Source organism: Conger conger, chromosome 3 (assembly GCF_963514075.1).
Source record: "Conger conger chromosome 3, fConCon1.1, whole genome shotgun sequence".
Lineage (NCBI taxonomy): Eukaryota > Metazoa > Chordata > Actinopteri > Anguilliformes > Congridae > Conger > Conger conger.
In genome coordinates, this window is record NC_083762.1 from 58,224,054 (window position 1) to 58,244,501 (window position 20,448).

The 20,448-nt window shown below is 40.5% G+C and overlaps 1 protein-coding gene across 6 annotated transcripts; it reads left to right on the plus strand.

The window, feature by feature from the left end:
- Nucleotides 1–2,169: 2,169 nt before the first annotated feature.
- LOC133123840 (integrin beta-2-like) lies at nt 2,170–19,726 on the plus strand. Of its 6 annotated transcripts, none has more exons than XM_061234464.1 (17): nt 2,170–2,251; nt 5,463–5,510; nt 6,011–6,065; nt 6,873–6,964; nt 7,171–7,372; nt 7,522–7,692; nt 7,810–8,051; nt 8,132–8,290; nt 9,032–9,127; nt 10,151–10,240; nt 10,577–10,711; nt 15,028–15,215; nt 15,421–15,653; nt 16,909–17,131; nt 17,669–17,904; nt 19,091–19,263; nt 19,450–19,726. In XM_061234464.1, exons 3-17 carry the CDS (start codon nt 6,014–6,016, stop codon nt 19,504–19,506), a joined length of 2,349 nt encoding a protein of 782 aa, XP_061090448.1. In that variant the 5' UTR covers nt 2,170–2,251; nt 5,463–5,510; nt 6,011–6,013; the 3' UTR covers nt 19,507–19,726. The 6 variants fall into 6 exon arrangements, with proteins under 6 accessions (XP_061090448.1, XP_061090453.1, XP_061090452.1 ...); XM_061234469.1 differs by having other exon boundaries at nt 7,615–7,692; XM_061234465.1 differs by lacking the exon at nt 2,170–2,251 and adding an exon at nt 2,283–2,304.
- Nucleotides 19,727–20,448: the final 722 nt, after the last annotated feature.

Below are 20,448 nucleotides of genomic sequence, written 5' to 3' on the forward strand. Positions count from 1 at the left end.
TCAAAAATAGTTTAGTACAATACTTGCCTTCTTACAGCAGCTTAGTTTAAGAATTGACCACGTCATACACTCAGTGAGCACTTTATTAGGTATTTATTAGGTTTATTTTTTAGGCATGACCATGGTCTTCTGCTGCTGTAACCTAACCACTTAGAGGTTTGCCACTTTGTGTGTTCAGAGAACCACTGTTGTAATGCATGGTTACATTACATTTAGTCATTTAGCAGACGCTTTTAATCCAAAGCGATTTACAATTGCATAGGTTCTTCCACAAGTTAAAGCATCAGTAACTCACGTTACTGTTACCTTACTGTCAGCTTTGACCAGTCTGGCCTTTCTCCCCTGACCTCTCTCATTAACAAGGCATTTTTGTTTTTTGCACCATTCTCTGCATACTCTAGAGACTGTTGTGTGTGAAAACCCCAGGTGATCATCCTTTTCTGAGATATTCTGCACTATTCTGCATATTCTGCACTGCGTCTGCTTAATGCCATGTAATGGCACCGACAATCATTCCACGATCAATGTCACTTAGATCACATTTCATCCTTTTGATATTTGGTCTGAAAAGCAGCTGAACCAATCAACAACCACCCACTTGTCCACCTGTCTGTTTGTCTGTTCATCTTCCTGTCTATCTGCCCGTTGGTCTGCGTGTTCATATGTATACACAAGTCACTCTTTCCACACTTTATAATTATTTTTATTATTATTCTTTATTTCTTTTCTTTTTTTTCCATTTATAGTTATTTTAGTGACTCTGTCTGTTTTGTTTTACCCTCCCCTCAAAGGCTTCATACTGTTTTCTTCCTTCGCTCTCTCCCTCTCCCTCTCCCTCCCCCTCTCTCTCTCTCTCTCTCTCTCTCTCTGAAATTTACCAATGTATATATGCTTGTTTGGCGGGAATATAATAAGAACTAAAAATAAAAATAATTTTTTTTTAAAAAGCAGCTGAACCTCTTCACCATGTCTACATGATTTTATGCATTTAGTTGCATGGATGATTAAATGTTTGCTTTAAAAAGCTGGTGTATTAGGTCAACACAAAGTGCTCAGTGAGTATACTTTTTTTTTTAGATGGGGAATGCATATTTCCTTTAAAAACATATGCATACTCCTTGGCTTCATACCCGTTGCCTGTTGCATGAGGAAATCCTGATGCTACATCCACCATTGCAAAATCTGTCATTTATGATTTCAGAAAATCTATATTTTAACCTGACTTCACAACAGGAAATAAAAATTATCACATCATCGTTGTCAGAAGGGGCCAACCCAGATAAGGCTTTGTAGTAAATATGTACCAGAAGAGACATACACGTAACACAACAACACATTTATTCCCATTGGTTGTTCTTTATTTACAGAGCAGACAATATTTGGACAGTGACACAGTATATGTTGTTTTGGGTCTGTATGCCAGCACACTGGATTTGAAATAAACGAATTAATATGAAGTTGCAGACTATTTACATCAACATGATCGGTGTAGGAACTACAGCACTTATGGTTGTTGATTTTGCTAATTGAACTAATGGTTGCATATTCATCGTTTTACAAATAGGACACTGTAAAACAAAACACTTTTATGAAAGCAATTATGAATTTTAAAATTGTGTACCTCTAATAACTATTATTTAAATGTAATACACATCTTCACAAATCAATTTTACCTTCTGCTTTCCCTGTATACACAATTTAATAAAATAAAAATAGCAACCCACTTAACAATATTTGATTATCAGTCAGAACGTTAAAACATTAAAAACGTTACATTCTCAGCATGTACAATGCAGTCCACAAGACTTTAGACAGCAAAACAATTCTTGTCAGCTTTAATGGGAGAGCATTCATATTGGGCAAACTATGTAGGAATGCATTACATCGTTAGTTTATACAAAAGCTATCAAAATGTTGTGTGAAAGCCTATAATAAAGAGAAGACCAACAAAACTGCAGTGGGTGAGCCTCAGGATTCAAACCCCTGATGGACTTCAAGAACAAAATGACCAGGTTAGAGGCAAAACAATATATATTAAAAAACAAAAAGTAAGTAAAATCTGACATTTTTTCAATTTTTAAGCAATGTGGTCACAGTTTGGTTCCATGGAAACTGTATTGTCAGTGGTGTGTCCTGTATTCCAGCCCCGCCTCTACACCTTCCTGTCATGTGCTGTTGAATTTCAAAAACCTGTCACAGTTCAGAAGACAGAGCTAGTTTAAGGTTGGAGAGAAACCGATGTGAGACAGCGGTGAGTAACAGTAAATTACATGCATGCAAAAGAAAGACATTTGTTGTAAAAAGGTATGTTTATGGTACTCTGTTCCATGGCATATGAAGCATTGTAATTTTTTACTACTCACAATGATTTAAGGGTGTGTGATCAAAAATAAGATTTGGCATTCTAATTCTGTTTTTCAGGAAATATTTTTTTTTAGTTTTAATGATAATTATGGTGATGATGATAATGATGATGATGATGATGATGATGATGACAGTGCTGGTGATTATGTTGATGATGATAGGGATGATAATTCTCGAGTGTGTTTTGTTGTGGACGGTTAAACACAACGGGCCCCAATGAGTCCCAAATTTGTATATATTCTATTTCATCAAGGAATCAGGACAATATTGACATATTTCTTTAAAGATTGTAGGCAAGTATGATGCATTTTTCAATGTTCTAAATACTTTTGTGTAGGTATACTGTGCATACACACACACACACACACACACACACACACACACACATACGCGTGCGCGCACACACATGGTCGTTATTAGAATAAGAATTTCAGTAAGTGAAGCAGGGTGCTTCTCATAGATTCTGTTTCAGAAACCACACATGTCAGCTGCGGTGAATACTAGCAGGGCGTCTCCCAAATGAAAAGGGAGGGGAAAGTTTGAAGAGGAAGTTTACAGATAGTCAAAAATAAATGTGAAAGAACAATAGTTTGCCAAAATCTTGTGAAATACGAGTATCAAGAATCTCCTTTCCAGTCCTCCAGCTGTGATTTAGTTTTTCCTTTGGCTTTACACTTCAATTTTAGAAGTCTGAGATTGTGTCATTCTGGCAAATAAAGGTTAAAATATAAACAACAAGACGATAACCATCTATCCTGGGCAGGTCAACTGTGGTTTTTAACCACATGCTGTTCATCCACTTGCTGTTGAGCTGTCACTGGAATGAACAAGTGATCATTTTCATACATGCCTGCAAACTGAGTCAGCTAAAATACTCCCTGGATCGTTCAATCTCTAGCAGAATGGAAAATAATTCAAATCTGATATTGTTTTTGTGGGGGAGGGGCTGGGCGGAGAGCCAGAAGCAAGGGATACGCAGACACTAGAAGGATTTTTTAAGGAAACAGAAAAGAACAACCAAAAGCAGTGCCAAACAATTATGCACCAGTGGTCACAGACCAAGGAGAGAAAATACAACCTAGCGATAAACTAGGCAAGAAAATAAAACCTCGAGTCGCAGCTCGGGACCAAAACACAAACCAAAATACATACCGGAGGACAACGTCCTCCAACCACCGGCTCACACGAGCCCGAAAAAAACAAAACCCTTGAGGAAGATGTCAGCGAAAGAACACCAGCTGAACACCTTCCTTACCTTCTCTGAATTACTCTCTAGTTATAGACACTAGAGACCACACACTAGCACGATACCTGACTCTCAGTGGCAGAGTGTACCTGTGCGTTACCGGCTTAGTGCAATCGGGAACGGTTGAACACCAAAGCACTGAAGGATAGTCAGTGCCGGTCTTAAACACCCTTAAGGGAGATAATTCCCCTGGCGCTAATGAGGAACAGGTGGAGCCAATGATCTCAGGCCCTCTGGTGGTCACAGTGGGAATAACCTCCCCCCATGACAGTTTTAATCAGTCAAGAAGCTTAGATGAGAAGAATATACACTCAGTGAGCAGTTTATTAGGTATTTATTAGACTTTCTTCTGCTGTAGACTTATTAAGTCTTCTTCTAGTCATGCATCTAGTTTGCATTGGTCACTTTAAATGTATAATATGTCATTTTATGATATAAATAAATGTCCTTTTTGATACCTCATTGGCACTTTTTGGCAATGGCAAATACATGTATAATTACCTAATAAATATCTCTGCATTTGCTATATTCAGCCTCTAGTCTAGACTGCTGTAGGGGACTGACTTTCAGGGGGACTTTTAGGGGATACTGGTAAATTTGATTACGAGTATGCCTGTGTTATTGAAGGCCAGTGCCCTGTTTTTACTGAGTAAGCTAAAATACTCCCTGGATCGTTCAACCTCAGACCACTAAAATAAGTGAACCAATGCAGTAATCTGAAGGCATGTCTGCCAAAACAGGAAGTGATCTGTAGCAGAATGGAACAAGAATGAAATTTGGATGTTATTTTGATCAGTGGAGGAGTTTAGAAGGGAAGAATATACACTCAGTGAGCAGTTTATTAGGTATTTATTAGAATTATTTTTAGACTGATTAAGTCTTCTGCTGTAGCCTACTACTTAGAGGTTTGACATCTTGTGTCTTCAGTGATGCTCTTCTGCATACTACTGTTGTAATGTGTGGTTATTTGCATTACTGTCACCTTCCTGTCAGCTTTGGGCCAGTCTGGCCCTTCTCCTCTGACATCTCCCATTAACAAGGCCCACAGAACTGCTCCTTCTGGATGTTTTTTGCACCATTCTTGGCAAACTCTAGAGTCGGTTGTGCATGAAAATCCCAGGAGATCAGTAGTTTCAAACAACCCTGTCTGCAACCAACAATCATTCCCATTCAATTGGATGATGTGAACATTAATTGAAGCTCCTGATCCATATCTGCATGATTTTACGCATTGCACTGATGCCACACGATAGGCTGATTAGATAATTGCATGAATAAGTGGATGTTCCTAATAAAGTGCTCAGTGAGTGTATACAGGACGGAGTGCAGGTGTAAGTTGACATATTATCCTTTAGTCACACTTATTATTTTTGCAGCACATAGCTCACTATCTTCAAATCATACCAAGCACTAGCTTGTTGTAGAAACTGATCTTTTACCATGTTATGCTAATAATCTAGCTAAAATGCTGCAGTGTCTTAAAAATATGTTTTCATATCCTATCTTAGAGTTCTGTGTTAGCATTTGGCTATTGGATACTGTGTAAACTATGGTTTTAATCTATTGTTTCATCATTCTTAAGTATTTAGTCTTTTTCTATAATTTGTGATAAGTTCAGAGACACATTTCGAGGGATTCAATTCAGACCATGGGTTTTTGAAGGGATTTAGTCTGGTGACTGAGATGGTTATTTCAGGACATGGATGTTGTTTTTACTTACAGTATGTTACTGTCATTATTTCTGTGTGAACTTTAAGCTTCCTAGCAGAGGCAACTAGATTTTCTGGCAAGAAGATATTGGTACTTTGTTGAATTAATTGTCCCATTGATTTTGTCCCTGGACCACTGGCAGCAAAACTTCTCCAAAACATCAATAACCCACATCCTTATTTGACAGCAGGTATGGAGTTTTTTTTACTATAATGACACATTACCGATATGTTTTTCATTTAATTCCATTTAAATGCTGCAACATATGTACACATTGAAGCAATGAACAATTCTATGTGACATTTTTGGAATTAATACAGATAATTAATGGATTATATTTAAAGGGAAGAGAGATATTGAATTGTGATGAGACAATGTAAAGATTAATGTTAACGTCATTAAGCAGTAGACTTAGAACCCTATTCCGGCATACTTGCATTAGCTTTGTCTTACTTTACTTCCATCATAAAATATTATTTAGGAAATATATTATATATTACCTAATATTATTGCTCAGAGAAATAAAATCCTTTGATTGGAAGAGGGTGCTATGCTCAAATAAGACCAAAATTGAGCTTTTTCTCCAGCCACACTTCAAAGCTTTAGCAATAGCAGAAAGAGAGATTAGATTAAGCACACCTCGCCAAACATTCAACTGATATGTGTTATTATTGTGCAATCTGATTTCAGGAAATGTATCATCAACTGGCCTTACTTCTGCAGATTCTACTGTTGTCAAGAGGCAGTGAGTTTAAAACGACTTAAAACATTGCAAATAAGTGTATCCTTTGTATGGGACAATTAATGGTTTATGAGGTATAAGCACAAAAAACTATTGAGTGATTCACACTATTGAGTGAACCACAGAAAAGAAAGAATTGTGCCATATCACAATATCAGAAGTGTGAGAGAAGCAGCTTTGATGGTATGGATATATAAGCAGACCTTCCTAATCCATTTCAAATACAAAATGAGTGAACTGCTAAAGGCATTAATAAGGTTCTTTAAGATACAAATAGCCCAGAATACAAAGGTTTAAATCAAGGTTACAAATATGATTGATTTGGAACCAATGCAGTCTTATAAAGATAAACACAGCAGTAAAGTGCAGTAGTTTAATTAACAACAGTAGATTAGTCATAGCATTAGTCTCTATCTGTTTCAATCTCTGCTTACTCCGTAAAATATATATATATATATATATTTATGAACAGCTCGGCACCATTCATCTGTAGAGGCTTCTTAGAGGTTCCATAAATGAGTATGTGGAGACCCCGCACCTCCAACTTGTAGATTAGTTTCCTTCCAGAGGTGTATAGTACCTATATCAATTTCCTGGTATGATGCAGTACTAGATGCACTGAAACCTTAGGCACATGACAAGCCCGGGTGAGCTAAATGATTAATGAATCGACAATTATTCTGCTAAAAGCCATCTGCTTGAACATGACATGAGGAAAGTGACAGTAAAGCAGCAGTGATTCTTATGATGTGGGTTGTATGTGCTTTGATTCGGAAACATGGCCCCATGTTGATGTCCTCTCCTCATCAGTCCACCCCATGGAGGAATGCCCCAAAACAATTGTGAACACATGTGGTGACTGCATCCGTGCTGGACCCTTCTGCATGTGGTGCAATCAACTGGTGAGAAACAACCCGAAATGGCTCAGTTTGCATAGCCCTGCTGAAAAAAAACATCTCAAACAAGGTTTTACAACAGCTGGTAGCTCGTACCCAGCTAGACCAGCTTTATGACCAGCTTACCCATGCTGGTTGACCAGCTCATAACCTAGTTTGATACAATTTTTAAAATCTCTTGACTTCCCATTATTTTTGTGCATCATTCTTAGAACTTCACCAAGACGGGCGAACTGAATGCAGCACGTTGTGATACCAAGGACCTGCTGGTGAAGAAGGGCTGTGACCCCAGCAACATCATCTCTCCCAACAGCTCCCACTTCCTGGAGAGGAATGAGCCCCTGTCAAAGGGCACACCACAAACGGAGCCCATCCAGCTCCGCCCACAGGAAGTCACGCTGATGCTCAGACCTGGTGGGTGTTTTAGAACATGGCTGCAAGTTATAGAATGTAGTCCAACTGCTGAGATAAGTGGTTAATAGAGTATCACTGGCATCTTTCTTTGAGCTTTTAAATGCAATAGTAGGCTGCTGTATTAAAATCAAACTGGGTGCTGTCTGTAGGTAAGCCGCACACCCTCCCGTTCAGGTTCAAACGGGCTAAAGACTATCCTGTTGATCTTTACTACTTGATGGACCTATCCTACTCCATGAAAGATGATTTGGAAAATGTGAAGAATCTTGGAGAGCGTCTACTGGAAGCTCTGGGGAAGATTACGTCTCAAGCTCGCATAGGTACAATAATACCACCACCATCAGAAATTAAATGGAAAGAGTCTACCATAAATACAGAGCTGATGAGTTTGGAAATGGAGCATTTGTGTTTAGTGACAGCCATTTTGTTTCATGTAGGCTTTGGTGCATTTGTTGATAAGACTGTCCTCCCCTTCACAAACACCAACAAAAAAGCACTGAACAAACCCTGCCCGGAGGAAGCGAAATACTGCCAGCCTGCCTTTGGCTATCGGCATGTGCTCAGCATGACAGAAAACAAGGATGATTTTAAGCAGAGAGTATCCTCCCTGCACATCTCAGGGAACCTGGACATTCCAGAGGGCAGTCTGGACGCCATCATGCAGGCTGCAGTCTGTGAGGTGATTAGTTTTATTTCAGTGTAATCCATATATAACTGGGGGGATTCACATACAATAAAGAGGTGTGTGTTTTTTAACAGAATGAAATAGGCTGGGGAAACAGCACTCGCCTCCTGGTCCTGACCACCGATGCTGGCTTCCACATGGCAGGGGATGGAAAGCTGGGCTCTATTCTTCTCCCCAATGACTGCAAATGTCATATGAGTGAAGATATGATGTACAGCAAAGGCAATGATTTGGTATGTGGGGCAAAGTGTGACATTGTTATTGAGAAAAGACCACAGCACCTGATACATTCCTATACCTCTTGATCATTAACTCTAACTCATACTTTATTTGTATAGCACCTTTCATACACAGGGCAACTCAAAGTGCTTTACAGTAGGAAGAAAGCAAAACCCTACAAAAGACATCAGTGCAATGGGACACAAAATAGAAAATAAAATAGAAGATAAGTAAAAACATGATGGATGCAGCATTAGTGTCCATTCTGTTGTTGTTTGACACATTGAGGGGTGCTTTAACTGTGAAGCAGATTATATTGAGGTGGGTGGTATGCAGTTAGAACATCCTTGTCAACAAATTGCTGCTCTTTTTTAACTGCTCTTTCACTGATGTTTTAGGATCATCCCTGGTTTGCTTTGAAAGCTTAGACCACTACTTGTTTTCTTCTAGTAGCATGCATGCACTCTATATTTAAATTGAGTTTCAAGTTGTAAATGTAGCTGTCAACTGCAGACAGTTATCCAGGGGGCATAGCTACCATCAAAATGAAAAAAAGGACTGTGCTTAAGAATGAAAACTATAAATTAAGCAGGGCCAGAACAAAATCCTGAATCATGCAAAATAGGCAATATTAGTATCTTCTAAAAACTCTGAAACTAACTGAAATGTGTGGAAATGATATTGATCAAAATACCAGGGCTAGACCAGGAGTAACAGAGTAACACATTCATGGAGATGTTTGATCATTGTTTCAGGACTACCCTTCAGTGGGACAAGTGGCACGGAAGTTAATGGAAAAGAACATCCAAACAATCTTTGCAGTCACTACAAAGGTTCAGCCTATTTACGAGGCAAGTCCCCATTGTTGTATTATGGGCTTAACAAACTACAACAGTATGGAGACCATTTATATTCTCTGTAATGTACCAAGAACTATACACATTGTTTTCCAATATTCTACTTTCTACTGTAATTGTCATACATATTGTCAGTATTGGTTGTGTATGCATGTGAGAATGACTGTCAAGTCCACCTCTTGTTCCCTCCAAAGGACGCAAGGACAACTCAATTTCTCTCCAACTCAAACTTTTATTTTTCTTTTGGTTGGTTGGTCTTTTCAACACAATAGTCAACACAATAGGTTGTAAACCTTTAAAGACAGAGAAACAAAAGTTAACATCTTAAACATTTTAAATTAATCAATCTTAAGTCTTTTAAATGGCATAAATAATAATACAATTTCATGAGGTGTCCACCTTTTAAATGGAATAAAGATAAATCCTCATTTTTAGTAAGGTTTTAACATTTAACAGAAATGTAACATTTTTACCTTTGTATTATCCTTTTGGATTCTATACTTTCAGGGTTCTTTTCAAACTCAAAATGAAATATTTTAGTGCAAACTCATTAAGCACAAAATCAATTAAATAAATGCCGCAGTGCTTTCATTAACCAATCACACAGCAGTTAAACATAAACTTGACCATGTTAAATAACAGTTCAAACATCATGAAAGCAAATAAAACATTTCACCGACCATTGGCGTCTTTGGACTGAACTTATCAGTGGACTTGGAGCTTCTCCTCTCGGCAAATTGTTTGGTTGAATGACTGAGCTTCCCCCAGTCCTTCTCAGGTGCTCTAAATCAGTGCTGATGACTGCTCAGGCGACAAGCAGCCTGTTTGCTGCTACTGGTGCACTCTGGGAAGTGTAGTTTTTCAGACCCACTCCTGAGATTCAGCTCAACAATGACTGTGCATGTGTGTGTATCTGTTTATGTGTGTGAGCTAGTATGTTTGTGTGTGAGTGAGTGCATCTTCAGCTTGGCAGTAGGTAATACTGTTTGACTAAAATGTGCTTTTGAACATTCACAGAAATTGAAAGAGATCATTCCTAGGTCTGAAGTTGGTGAGCTTTCTGAGGACTCAGAGAATGTTGTGACTCTTATTGAGAGAGCATACAAGGTAAACTAATTTTCATTAGTAGTTCTTATAGAAAAGGATCATTATTTAAATATTTTACTAAAACGTTTCTCCTCAGAAAACATCTGAATCATAAATATGGAAACATAAACATAATTATTCACAATGTGATGTTAGAGATTTGAACATGACTGCGATAACAAATAAGTTCAGCAGATAATTTTTGAATGTTCCCCTTGACAAAGAGAGCACTCTGTTATGGCAAAATAAGAACATATGCAGTAGATAAGTCCACATCGATGGGATGCTTTTTTGTGCACAAATATCATAGTTCCATTCTTGACAATCTGACGCATTGAGATTTTTCTATCAACCTAGCGTCTCTCCTCCAAAGTAATTGTGACACACGAGGATCTGCCCGAACACATCACAATCACGTACACATCAAACTGTGCCAATGGAGCCCAGCCAAGCTCAAGAGGGACATGTGACAATGTGACAATTGATCAAGAGGTCAGTATGTAAGTGCAGTGAATCCCTCTAACAATGCAATTCATTATTTAAATTGGGTCATAAATTACATAGAGTAAATAAAGTAAGTATTTCCTAATGATAAATAACAAGAAAAATATATGAAATAGCCCATATGAATTTACAGTTCCTACTCAGTTACAGAATAAAACTTGTGCATTTTTGTAATTCTATTCCATTAACATTAATAACTTGCAGCAGAAATGGTTTGGCACTCAATGGGCCTAATTTTCATGAAGTTATGTTAGAGAGCATGCTAGCTAGACATCATGGTCATGAACTTCTGCCTTTCTCAGGTAGCCAAAAAGCTAACTAACAAGTTAACTTGGTAGCATTCTCAATCACGTTTGTAACTTGGATTTGAAATTCAATCATTTGAAGTGAAGCAATATTAAACAGTTCAAAAAGTTCCTCCATCAATTTGCTGTACACACCTTTTCCTCAAAATGAAACAATACCTGTTCTATTATGTAATGCAATGTACTGTGAAAACAAGGAGTGGGCCCAGGTGAGTCGAGAACAAAGAACTGGTTGGGAGGAGCGTCTTCAGGAGCAGGGTAGACTCTTAAGGCTTCTTCCACCATATTGACAATGTACAGCTGGGTAGCTGCAACCAGCGCACCAGGAGGAAAGATAGATGGACCCTCATCGAGAGAGGCAGGAGAGTGTATCTTGGAGAGCACATCAGGCTTCACATTCTTGGTACCAGGTTGATAGGTCAGGGTGAACAGGAATTGATGAAAAAACAGGGACCAGCAGGCTTGCTGAGGATTAAGCCTCTTGGCTGAGCGGAGATATTCCACGTTTCAGTGACCCATCCAGACAAGGAATGGAATGGAAGAGCCCTCCAGCCAGTGACGCCACTCCTTGAAAGCCAACTTGAACGCTAGCAGCTCCCAAATATCGGCAATATTGTAATTCCTCTCTGTAGGTGTGAGGCGATGAAAGAAGAAGGCACAAGGGTGCACCTTGTTGTCCGGTGCTCTTTGGGAGAGGATGGCTTCGACACCCATGTCCAAAACATCTACCTCCACAATAAACAACCTTTCGGAGTCAGAGTAAAGTAATGCAAACGCTTCTTTAATTCTTGAAAAGCTGCTTCAGCGTCCTGGGTCCAGTGGAGGGACATGAGAGGGGTAGCAACAGACCTGTATCCGCAGAAGAACCTCCTGTAGAAGTTGCAGAAACTGAGGAATCGCTGCATAAGCACTCGTAGTGACCACTGAGGATATTAAACACTTCTTGGTGAAGAACCGGCTCTACTGAAGGGTGGAGACGGCAGAGGAGATCAAAGGCAAGGGGTAGAGATTCTTGACTGTGATCTCATTAAGTCCACAATAGTTAATGCTGGGACGAAGTCACTTGTCCTTCTTTTCCACAAAGAAAAACCCTGCTGAAGAGGGGTGGATGAGACCGGTTGCCAGGGATTCACCAATGTGTTTTTCCATGGAGGCAGATTTAGGCGCTGACAAGGAGTAGAGTTGACCTGTTTGAGGCCTGGTACCTGGAATCAGGTTGATGGGAGAGTCATAGAAACAGTGAGGTGGTAGGGAGAAGGCTCAAGACTTTCAGAATACTTGCCGTTGGTCATGATACAGGGGTGGAATGTTGGCGAGGCGGTGGGCACTTCCTCAGCGGGGAATGCAGGGGCCATAGGGCAAGGAGCGCAATGCAAACATGAAGCGTGACAGGCAGAACTCCACCCAGTAATTGTCCCTTTAACCCAGTCAATCTGGGGGTTATGTTGGGGTCAAGATTGGTTCAGAGCTAGCAGTTCTCCTCTGTAATCGGCTTTCGGACCATCCAGTGTCAGGGGCAGTTTGTCCAATTTGTGTCATACAGGACCTGGTTGTTCCAGCCCGCAGTTGCATCAAAGGTACATAATTCAATGGAGTAATCCGAAACAGAACACTTCTCCTGTCTCCTGAACTTGGCGGGCTGCAGACGATTAACCAAAGACCTTCCTCATCTCAGCCGAGAAAGAGCAAGTCTTCATTTAGGGGCCACAGAGTCTCAATAGGCCGTTTCCCAGTCACATGCTTTCCCCGCTAACAGCGTAATCGTGTAGGCTACCTTGGAGCACTCGGGATGAAACAAAGTGGGCTATAGCTCAAACACTAATGCACACTGGAACAGAAAATAGCAACAGGAGCCAGGTTCACCAGAATAATAGTCCGGAGGGGGTAGGCGTGGCTCTGTGTAACTGTGAGGCATGATCATAGCAGAGGGGACAGGTGGGTAAGTGGCTTGGGCTACCTGAGTGGCGGAGAAGGAATCCTGGACCTGCCCGGAGAGGGACCTCCGTTGTGCTGACACAACTTCAATCCCTGAAAATGGGCGGACTATAGAGTTGCTGGTTCCATAACTGCCCGTATTTTTCTGTCATGGACGTGAACAGAAGAACCAATCACAACCAAGTTATTGGCAAAGCAGATGTTTTTATTAAAGAGTTCATAGTAGGAACAGGCAAAGGTTGAATACCAGCAAACAGGAACAATGCAGAAGAGACAGACAAAGGGTCAAACACAGGAAAGCAGTCATAACAGAGAATGGTACAAAACACAATACATTCATTCATTATCCTAACCCGCTTATCCTGAACAGGGTCGCAGTGGGGCTGGAGCCTATCCCAGCATACATTGGGCGAAAGGCAGGAATACACCCTGGACAGGTCACCAGTCCATCGCAGGGCACACACCATTCACTCACACACTCATACCCATGGGCAATTTAGACTCTCCAATCAGCCTAACCTGCATGTCTTTGGACTGTGGGAGGAAACCGGAGTATCCGGAGGAAACCCACGCAGACACGGGGAGAACATGCAAACTCCGCACAGAGAGGCCCCGGCCGACAGGGATTCGAACTAAGGACCTCTTTGCTGTGAGGCAGCAGTGCTACCCACTGCACCATCCGTGCCACCAAAACACAATACACAATCCAAAAATTCATCACACAAAATCTGATATCAAGAAATACAAAAAAAGAAATAAAGGGTAAATCCACAAGAAGAAGTCTTCATACACAAACCGGGTCAGTACACAAAACAGGCAGGCGGGTGTCTCGGTGGCGCAGCCTGTAGAGCACTGACCGCATGCTCATTGCGAGCCGTGATGTCGGCGGTTCGAATCCGACCGTCAGACATTTGTCGCATGTCTTTCCCTCTCTCGCCCCCATTCTTCCAGTCTCTCTATACTATACTGTCCAATAAAGCTGAAAAAGGCCTAAAAATATATTTAAAATGCTGCAGAGTATGGTCGCGACAAATAACAATTTGGCATGGAATGGAACAAACAGGAAGGTTTAAGTGTGCACCGATGCCATTATTTTTTATCTGTATTTGTTCAATTGATAAATGTAGTTGTATTTGGATTTGTATTGAAATAGTACCTGGTAGAGAGCATGATCTAAACCAGATGTGACACAAACATAAAGAGGAACATATTCTTGTTTTATATCCACAGAACAGTTCCGTGTTTATATCAACTTGTTTATATCAAAGTGATATCCATCACATACTAAGACATTAAATACATCTTCTTGCAACAAACTACGTCAATTATATATAGCTTGTCGGTTAATGGAGACTCAGTGACGACTATGTTCTGTACAGGCTATTGTTGAACAAAATGGAAGGTACTTACAGTATATAAAAGATAGACATTTGACAATTCAAAGACAGATTACATAGGCAAATTGTGCCTCTATCATCATGCTAGCCGACATTGCCTTTCAGTCAACTACAGAATCAGGGCTTAGGGGAGGGGCTGCTTGAAGCTTTGATGCTGACATGCTAATTATTGATAAAGAAATATATAACCTTTTTTTCTTTTTCTTTTTTTTTACTCATCCAGACAAGCACAGCCCACACAGACAACTTTTCCCCAATGTTTACAACCACATGCACATGGTTTTAGACATGGACTTTATGTTGAATTCCTTCATTTTTGTTTTTAATAGCTAGTTTTACTGTTAAGAAACTAAAAAGATTTTTTTTTTAAAACAGCTCCTTGCCCTCTCAGAAACTGTTGATAAAGTGGACAGTAGCAGTTAAGGTACATGACTGGGGCACGCAAGGTCGGTGGTTCTAATCCCGTTGTAGCCACAATAAGATCCGCACAGCTGTTGGGCCCTTGAGCAAGGCCCTTAACCCTGCATTGCTCCAGGGGAAGATTGTCTCCTGCTTAGTCTAATCAACTGTACGTCGCTCTGGATAAGAGTGTCTGCCAAAATGCCAATAATGTAATGTAATGTAATAATGGATAGAGTTATGACTGTGTGTGTTTCTGTCTCTTTAGGTTGAGTTTAATGTGACAGTGATGGCAGAGGAATGCTTTGGAACAAAGTCCTTTCACATCATAGCTCCAGGTTTCCGAGAGAAGATGAAAGTTACCGTGACAACGCAGTGCGAGTGCGATTGTGGCAATACTCTCATAAACCATACACACTGCAACAATCATGGAAATAGCAGCTGTGGAATATGCAGGTGTGTTATGGACTGCAGAGCCTGAAATGTCTTATTTTTGGCTTTTTGATTATAATACCAGACCCTCTTTTATGAATTTGGTCATTTTCTCTATATATGCATCCAATTTCACCTTTGTGAGGTGTGGAGGGAAATAGATTTGTTGGGGTTGTTTGACTCATTTATCTCACTGCATTTATCTGACGTTTTATCCCTTTTCTCTAAGTTGTGAGAGAGGCTATGTGGGCCAGGGGTGCGAGTGCAAGCTTGGAGACAAAGCTGAGAGCGAGCTGAAGATGGAATGTCAGCGGGATAACAGCACTGAGTGCTCGGGAAGGGGAAGCTGTGTGTGTGGGGTCTGTCAGTGCGATGCCAGTACGGACGGCATGGCCATCTACGGCACACACTGCGAATGTGACGACAGAAGCTGTGAGGTGTACCAGAACAAGATATGTGGAGGTACCACTCTCCATTTACCAGAACACTTTGTGTGGAGGTACCACTCTCTATTTACCAGAACACTTTGTGTGGAGGTACCACTCTCTATTTACCAGAACACGTTGTGTGGAGGTAGCACTCTCCATTTACCAGAACACTTTGTGTGGAGGTACCACTCTCTATTTACCAGAACACGTGGTGTGGAGGTACCACTCTCTATTTACCAGAACACGTTGTTTGGAGGTACCACTCTCTATTTACCAGAACACGTTGTGTGGAGGTAGCACTCTCCATTTACCAGAACACTTTGTGTGGAGGTACCACTCTCTATTTACCAGAACACGTTGTGTGGAGGTACCACTCTCTATTTACCAGAACACGTTGTGTGGAGGTAGCACTCTCCATTTACCAGAACACTTTGTGTGGAGGTACCACTCTCTATTTACCAGAACACGTTGTGTGGAGGTACCACTCTCTATTTACCAGAACACGTGGTGTGGAGGTACCACTCTCTATTTACCAGAACACGTTGTTTGGAGGTACCACTCTCTATTTACCAGAACAAGTTGTGTGGAGGTACCACTCTCCATTTACCAGAACACGTTGTGTGGAGGTACCACTCTCTATTGACCAGAACACGTTGTGTGGAGGTACCACTCTCTATTGACCAGAACACGTTGTGTGGAGGTACCACTCTCTATTTACCAGAACACGTTGTGTGGAGATACCACTCTCTATTTACCAGAACACGTTGTGTGGAGGTGCCACTTTTTATTTACCAGAACACGTTGTGTGGAGGTACCACTTTTTATTTACCAGAACACATTGTGTGGAAGTACCACTCTCTATTTATCAGAACACGTTGTGTGGAGGTACCACTTTTTATTTACCAGAACACGTTGTGTGGAGGTATCACTTTTTATTTACCAGAACACGTTGTGTGGAAGTACCACTCTCTATTTACCAGAACAGGCTGTGTGGAAGTACTCCTCTTTATTTACCAGAATAAGTTGCATGAAGGTGATACTCTTTATTTCACAAAATAGCTGCTGCTTTACATGCAAACTCACTGGTACAGCATTCTTACTTTGTATCAGAATTTTATTCCACAGTAAAGTTAAGGGACTAAATAAAACATACTATTGTGTGAGGCCAACCTTTTTTATTATTTGAGGTCTCATCATAGTTTCAGATGCCCCTTTAAAACATAAATACATATATATAGTAATTGTGAATAGTGAGGTCCCATTGCTCATGTTCCTTTCCCTGCTGCTAGGTAAGGGACAGTGTGACTGTGGCACATGCAAATGCAACCTCGATTTTGAGGGAAGCGCTTGTCAGTGCAGGAAATCTACAGAAGGCTGTCGGAATGGCAATGACGGGAGTGTGTGCAGTGACAGGGGAAAGTGTGAGTGTAACAGGTGCCAGTGCCAGGAGGGATACCAGCCACCGTTCTGTGAAGAGTGCCCTGCCTGCTCCTCCCCTTGCCTGAACTTAACGTAAGTCACCAGATGTACTAGCACTGGGGTCCATTCCATTCCCTGGTAGCTGTTCATTCAAATCATTGGTCCTAGCATGAATTAATAATATACACTACTATCGATTAAATATTCATGTGAATTGTGTGTGTTCTACCTGTTTCTTTTTGATTGTAAAAAAAAAAAAAGTTGCTTTATATTTAAAGGGAGAGTTGACATCATTTTCTTAATTTGGTCGTTTACATCACCAGAGAGAGAAAGTGTTCCAGTTGAGAAAGACTGAAACCCATCTCATTAAAACACAATCTGTTGAATCTATTGAATCTATACAATAACATCAATACATTCAGTTTGCTTCAGGTGGCTAAACTAATATTTTCACATTATTCTCTGGCAATATAAATACAAATCAAAATCTTTCTACTACTTTTTATACAGTGCTTTTAAACAGCATGCAACAGCAGCGTCCGTTTCATGCAAGCATACGTGTGTCTTCCTGTGTGTTTTTCTCCTGTGACCCAGCTGTGAGATTCTCTGATTTTGCTCATGATTTTTCAGGAGTTGCATTGAGTGTCTGGGTTTTGAGACTGGTGAGTTCAGTAAGAACTGCACCAAGTCCTGTTCACACATCGAGAACATTCAAGATAAGAGTGAGGCAGTTCCTAAGGGATGGGATCGAGGGTCTTCTTGGTGGAATTGCAAGGAAAGGGACACAAATAATTGCTGGATGCTCTTCACCATAAAACAGCAGGATGGTTTTAACAGATACAAGGCCTGGATAAACTCAGTAAGAGGTGAGAAAGTGTCCTTACAAGGGGAATTATGTCTGTCCGTCATGTCCTGAGCCATTTCAGTAGACTCAGCAGAATGCAAGAGAATAGTACTGCCATTGTGGTGTGAACAGGCCTTTTTTTAAAACAAGGGAAAAATAATGTGTCATGCTGAATGGTTTAAAGGGTACCTGTACGTACCAAGCATATGCCTAGATCTGTTAAATATATAATAAAAATAACTTTTCCAATACTCGTAAGCTAAATAGTTCTTTAACCAAGTCAAGTATCGCTTGACAGGAAATTCAAAAAGTGAGCAGGCACTGTGAAGTTAAGTCATGGACAGTTCAAACAGGAATCAGTTTTTTTTATATAGGCATCATGAGTAGCGAAAATTACTCAGAAACTTAGACTGGTTATTTGTATGAACCACTGAAGAGGGATTATCCCCATTTAGTATACTCAGGTGGAGAAAGCAACAATTTAGATTATGACATTATGGGACCTCCAGCACAATCGCTAGGTCATAAGGATAGCATAAAACGGGGTCAATTGAAGTAACTTGCTCACACACAGCTGTAATGTCAGTTTTGATATATGATCTTTTCCTTTTTCTTGTCCCAACTGGCATCACAGCTTGTATCAAGTCCTTTTGTGTAGAAAATCTTTAATGTCAGACTTCAGTTTTGTTTCTCAAGACATTCTGTAAGTTCTGCTTTCAGGTTTCGTTCTAAGCATGTAGGCTTGAAATTATCCTGCCAAATGGGAAAGTTTTTACAGTGTGACCTGTTCCTATTTCACTGTCACTGGCTTTGGCACGCAAAAGTACTTTTTCTCCTCATTATTGCGCTTATTATTACGACAACCATACGCCTTGCACTCAAATATCCAGGCAATACTGGCGATAAAATAAGCGGCTCACATTGGCTCCTGGCTCTGACAATGACCTTGTCCTTCATCAAGTATTCGGCAATATGTCTACTCACTGAAGTGTTACAGGACCGAAGTAGTCCGATACAATAAATTAAATAAATGTTGTTACGTGTGATTACGAAAATGGGAAAGTTTTTTTTATTATATATTATATCTATTGATCTAGGTAAATGCTCATTTGGGGCGCAGGTATCCTTTAAATATGTGAAGAGTGAATGTGATGGGTGATATAATGGCCGCTCACCAGACATTGTTTTTATTTCCTTTAATGTTTTAGAATGCCCTGAGCCCCCAGGCATTGGCACCATCATAGGTGGAGTGTTTGGCAGCGTGGCCCTGATTGGACTTGTCGTGTTTTCCATTATTATCTGTCTGATACGTGCCCAGGACCGTAAAGAATGGAAAAACTTTGAAAAAGCCAGGAAAGCAGAGCTATGGGGACCAAATAGTGTAAGTATCTTTAGAATCTTTTATTCATCAAAAAAGTGTAAAGAAATATATAGATTATCGTCTCAAAGCACAAATATAATTGGTGTTTAATCAGATTAAATAATCACAACAATGAATACAAAAAACATATTTAATGTTTTTAGAAATAGAATGTCATTGTTGATTTCATATTTGTTCTCTTTACAGGAAATATTCAAGACTGCAACAACAACAGTGAAGAACCCCCTACATGACGGAGACTGATCCATGGCATTAAGTAAAGCACAGGGCATTACATTATCCTGAAACATGCACTGGGATTAAACATGCAATGTCCAGTCAGATAGCACTGGCAGATGATTTAAAAGATTATGACATATTGACTCAGATGTATATTCTAATGTTTGTTCTATAAGTTTTAAATGGCAGCCATTCAAATGATGAAGCAGTATTAAAAAACATTATCAGTTAATAACAAATTAAATGATGTGGTACCTTTCTTTATACAGTATAAGTTCCTACAAAAAAGGAGGGAGGACTAAGGTACAGTTTGAAAAGGTGTGTTTTTAGTCTACGTCGAAATAGGGGGGAGGGATTCTGCTGTCCTGACAGTGGTAGGCAAGTCATTCCACTACTGAGGAACCAGAACGGAAAACAGGGAACCATAATGCGACCAGAGCTGGCAGACCAGAGTGGTCTAGCTGGGGAGTAGGCAGTGATTAAGGATTGTATGTAAGGTGGGGCAGTCCCCTTAGCAGCCTGAAATTCCAACACTAGGGCTTTGAAGCAGATGTGAGCGGCAATAGGAAGCCAGTGGAGGCCAATGAGGAGTGGGGTGACATGAGCCAACCTGGGCTGACTGGTGATCAGGCGGGCTGCAGCATTCTGGACCAGCTGGAGGGGCTTGATGACACAAGCTGGGAGAGTTGCAGTAATCCAGGTGGGAAATGATGAGCGCCTGGACTAGGAGCTGGGTGGCTTTCTCCGTCAGGAGATGACGGATACGGTGCATATTGTAGAGGAAGAACCTGCAGGTTCTGGCAGTGGAGTGGATACATGTGGAGCGAGGGTGAGGCGGTTATCAAGAGTCACCCCAAGATTCTTGGCCGTATGGGAGGAGGATAGTACAAAGTCCTCAACAATCAGTGAGAGGTCAATTGTCGGAGAGGACTTAGCAGAGATGTAGAGAAGCTCAGTCTTGGTAAG